Source organism: Primulina eburnea, chromosome 6, assembly GCF_022965805.1.
Source record: "Primulina eburnea isolate SZY01 chromosome 6, ASM2296580v1, whole genome shotgun sequence".
Taxonomy (NCBI): domain Eukaryota; kingdom Viridiplantae; phylum Streptophyta; class Magnoliopsida; order Lamiales; family Gesneriaceae; genus Primulina; species Primulina eburnea.
The window spans coordinates 24,080,292-24,083,815 of NC_133106.1; the positions used below are offsets into that span (position 1 = coordinate 24,080,292).

At 38.1% G+C, this 3,524-nt stretch overlaps 1 protein-coding gene across 1 annotated transcript; it reads left to right on the plus strand.

The window, feature by feature from the left end:
• Positions 1-671: 671 nt before the first annotated feature.
• LOC140833925 (small ribosomal subunit protein bS20c-like) lies at positions 672-2,919 on the plus strand. The gene is made up of 3 exons (XM_073198451.1): positions 672-961; positions 1,130-1,293; positions 2,556-2,919. The coding sequence occupies exons 1-3, from the start codon at positions 811-813 to the stop codon at positions 2,790-2,792; spliced, it is 552 nt and encodes a 183-aa protein (XP_073054552.1). The 5' UTR covers positions 672-810; the 3' UTR covers positions 2,793-2,919.
• The last annotated feature ends 605 nt before the right edge of the window (positions 2,920-3,524 follow it).

Consider the following 3,524-nt stretch of genomic DNA (forward strand, 5'->3'; position numbering starts at 1 on the left):
TTATGTTCGGGTTAAGGTTTTTTTAGTTACTAAAGTGTTTGGTTTGCTTGATTAGGTGGGTTTATTTTTTTTAAACCCACCTAATCACTCGTTTGGTTCGATTTTTATTAAACCAAGTCAATCTCTCCTATGAATGATTAGGTTATATTAGGTAGATTAAAATAATACCTCCTCACCCCCTAGGATTATTTATCTTACTCTTAATACCTCCTATTTTTCCAATTTTACCCTTCTCTTATATTCAAACTCACCACCACTTCCCGCCGCCGTCGCCGCCGGCCGACCACCGCCGACGGACCCCCGACCGACCGTCGGTGCCGGCGCCGGCCGATTTTTCCGGTCGGCCGTTTCAGGCCGCCGCCCACGTCAGCCGTTTCCGGCCGACCATTTCCGACCAGCCGGCCGCCGTCGCCGTCGCGGCGAAGGAGAAGAACAATTTTGTCTTTTCATCAAAAGAATCAAAATTATCCTATATTTAAAAATCTTACCAAACATTCGCGGCGAAGGAGAAGGACAATTTTGTCTTTTCATCAAAAGAATCAAAATTATCCTATATTTAAAAATCTTACCAAACATAATATTATTTTACACCATATATTACAATACTACCACAATTTTTTTCTTTATAAAAAATTTATCTTTATCTTTCCAACAAAAAATAGCCTAACATGTTTCAACCCATCCTAGAGAGCGATGGATAAGGTCACGTACCGAACGAGAGATTTTCTTCTCCACTGTTCAAATCCCTGAATTTCTATCTTCCCCACAATCCTCACACTCGCGAGAACAAGGAATAAGCAGATATATACAATGGCTGGAGCAGTAATGAATTGCGTTTCCTGTTGTGAGTTGCCGGGAAAGCTGAGGTCTCTTTCTCTGGCCACTGCTCCAAATGCCACCTCTGCTGCCTTGAAGCCACTTGGCTTTTCATCCAATGCTTCTGTCAATCTTTTCTCTAAAGGTTAGACCAACAAAAAACTAGTGAACCCATTTTCGTTTCGGTTGTTAAATTGTGGAATTGGGTTTCTCCTTTCTTGCGTTCGGTGAGATGAAGGTTTTTGGGATTATCGTATCGTGCGTATCTGAATTCTTGATTTTTCTGGGTTTTTTTTCGGGGGTGGTATTTTAGGATTCGTTTCGTTGTGCCCGGTGCAAAGGCCTTTGCGGAGTTTGATAGTATGTGATGCAAGGACGAAGAAGGCAGACTCGGCCGCTAAGAGAGCTCGCCAAGCTGACAAGAGGCGAATCTACAATAAGGCTCGCAAATCCGAGATCCGGACTCGAATGAAGAAGGTTTGTTCAAATATTCTTTAAGCTATAATTCTACCCTGTTCCTGGATTTTTGAGGTAGTAAAGTAATGCTGTGTTCGGGTGGCATTTGTAGTCCTAGTTGCTTCTGGTCTTACATGATATTCGAAACTAAGTTCTTTATCGGCCTCACTAGTAAAAGCTTGAGCCCTTATTGTTATGGTCCCACAATAGTTTTCGAATCTAAAATGCCGAAATATGAAGCTGAAATCATATAACACGTTCTTTGAGTTTGTAACCCAAGTGGGCATGTGTAGTACGGTAAAAGAAGATAATTGATAAAGGTCTAAAAATAAGCACCTTGAACTAATGAAATATACAGGGATTTGTGCACCAGGGGATGTGATCCACTTGCCTCGATACCATGTTATGAAGATTTATGCAGCAATTATCCTATAGGAGTTCATGAACTGCATTAATCTTTGTAGGAACTTGGGAAGGTTTATAATTTAAATCAAAGTTTGAAGGTGTTGGGATAGTCTGAGCAAGTTGAATTTTTGGTATATGGCCCTTGGAGACAATGCCTAGGAAGAACGCCTGAGGTGAAAGACACTGGTATTGGATCATAAGTCTGTGTCAAATGGAGTAAATTGTGCATGTTGCTGTGAGTTTGAAGTTGTGTCATAAATTTTCACAAAGGGCAAGCAAGAAAGCCAATGGATTATCTGTGATTTTTGGCAAAACTTGAAAGACTTCCTTTCATGTGGACTATGGAGCAATTGAACATGTATGAGAGGAGTTTGGTTTTGAAATTAATGTTTGAGTGATCTCTTAGAGTGGGTTAAGTATTGTATAAGATAGAACCAGTTGAGTTGCTTTTTGGCTTTGATGGAAACTGGCCAATTGGCTGGCACATGAACTCGTGAAATTAAGTGGAGATGTCTTTTAATCATTCTTTGTGGCTGGGTCACTGATAGTTTAGATGGGGACGCGATTTTTGTTGTGCATAACATTTATTTGTGATAAAGAATGATTTATTTTTGTAGAATTAGAAAAGCACAAGGCTGCAGATTATTGGTACCTTGGATTTCAAAAAAATGTGATCTAATTGCCAGTAGCTGCAGAAGTTGCGGATTTGAAGTCTGTAAATCGCACTCACAAGATTTGCTTATAATTCACTTCTGTAAATTGCACTCACAAGATTTGCTTGTAAATAGTTTAGGTTATTAAGGGTGGTGAACAGGTATAATTGAGCAGAGTTAAATTTGGTTGTCCGGCCAATTGTTGCAAAATTCTTTAATTTTTAGGCATTAGAGGCCATGGAAGTTCTTGTGAAGAAGACTGACGCACAAGCAGAAGAGGTACTTCCCATCGAAAAGCTGATAGCAGAAGCGTATTCAGCTATTGATAAAGCTGTGAAGGTAGGAGCACTCCACCGAAACACTGGGGGGAGGAGAAAGTCCCGGCTCGCTAGAAGAAAGAAGGCCGTGGAGATCCACCATGGATGGTATACTCCTGTTCCGGCTGCGGTCCAGGCAGCATAATCCCAGCATTCACTCATACTTGTGGTTTTGATAATTTTGTTTTCGTTTATCCAAATTGACTTGTATATGAATTTCCATGATGCTGTCAGCCGATTAACTGCTCCAAGAGAGTTCAAATTTTTGTGTTGAGGTGTCTTGGTGTAACGTCCAAAGAGCCAGTTACGTAAACCACATGCGTGAAAATTATCAAATTGGTAAAATATTTTAATTAAATGATTTTGGATGCATGAATAATATATTTTGAGTGACTAAATGATTAATTGTGTAATTTTGCATGATTTCATAATGTAAAGATTTTCAGTCGAATATCGATGGTTGGTCGGATTCGGTGGATCAGAGACGATTAGTGTGTTAAAGATTTAAACAGCTAAATTTTTATTTTTGGTCAAGAGAATATTTATTTTAAATATTTTAAAAAATTTATCATTTTTAAGGTCAAATTTAAATTAATTAGTGAGAGCAATGAAATTATGTATTTTATAAATAATTTTTTTTATAAGTGTTTTTAAATCTTTTAATAATTTTATTAATCTTAAAAGTCTAATTTTTATTAATTAAGAAACTAGGGTTGATTCAGCTCACCAATTAAGTGATTAAGAAGTTTATTATTATTTATTTTTAAAAAAAAAAAACAAAGAGAAAGAGTCCTAGCCTTAAACACACACACACACACACCAATTTACGTAGAAGTGAAGGTGAGAAACGACCGAAAAGTTCTTTGCTTGCAAGGGA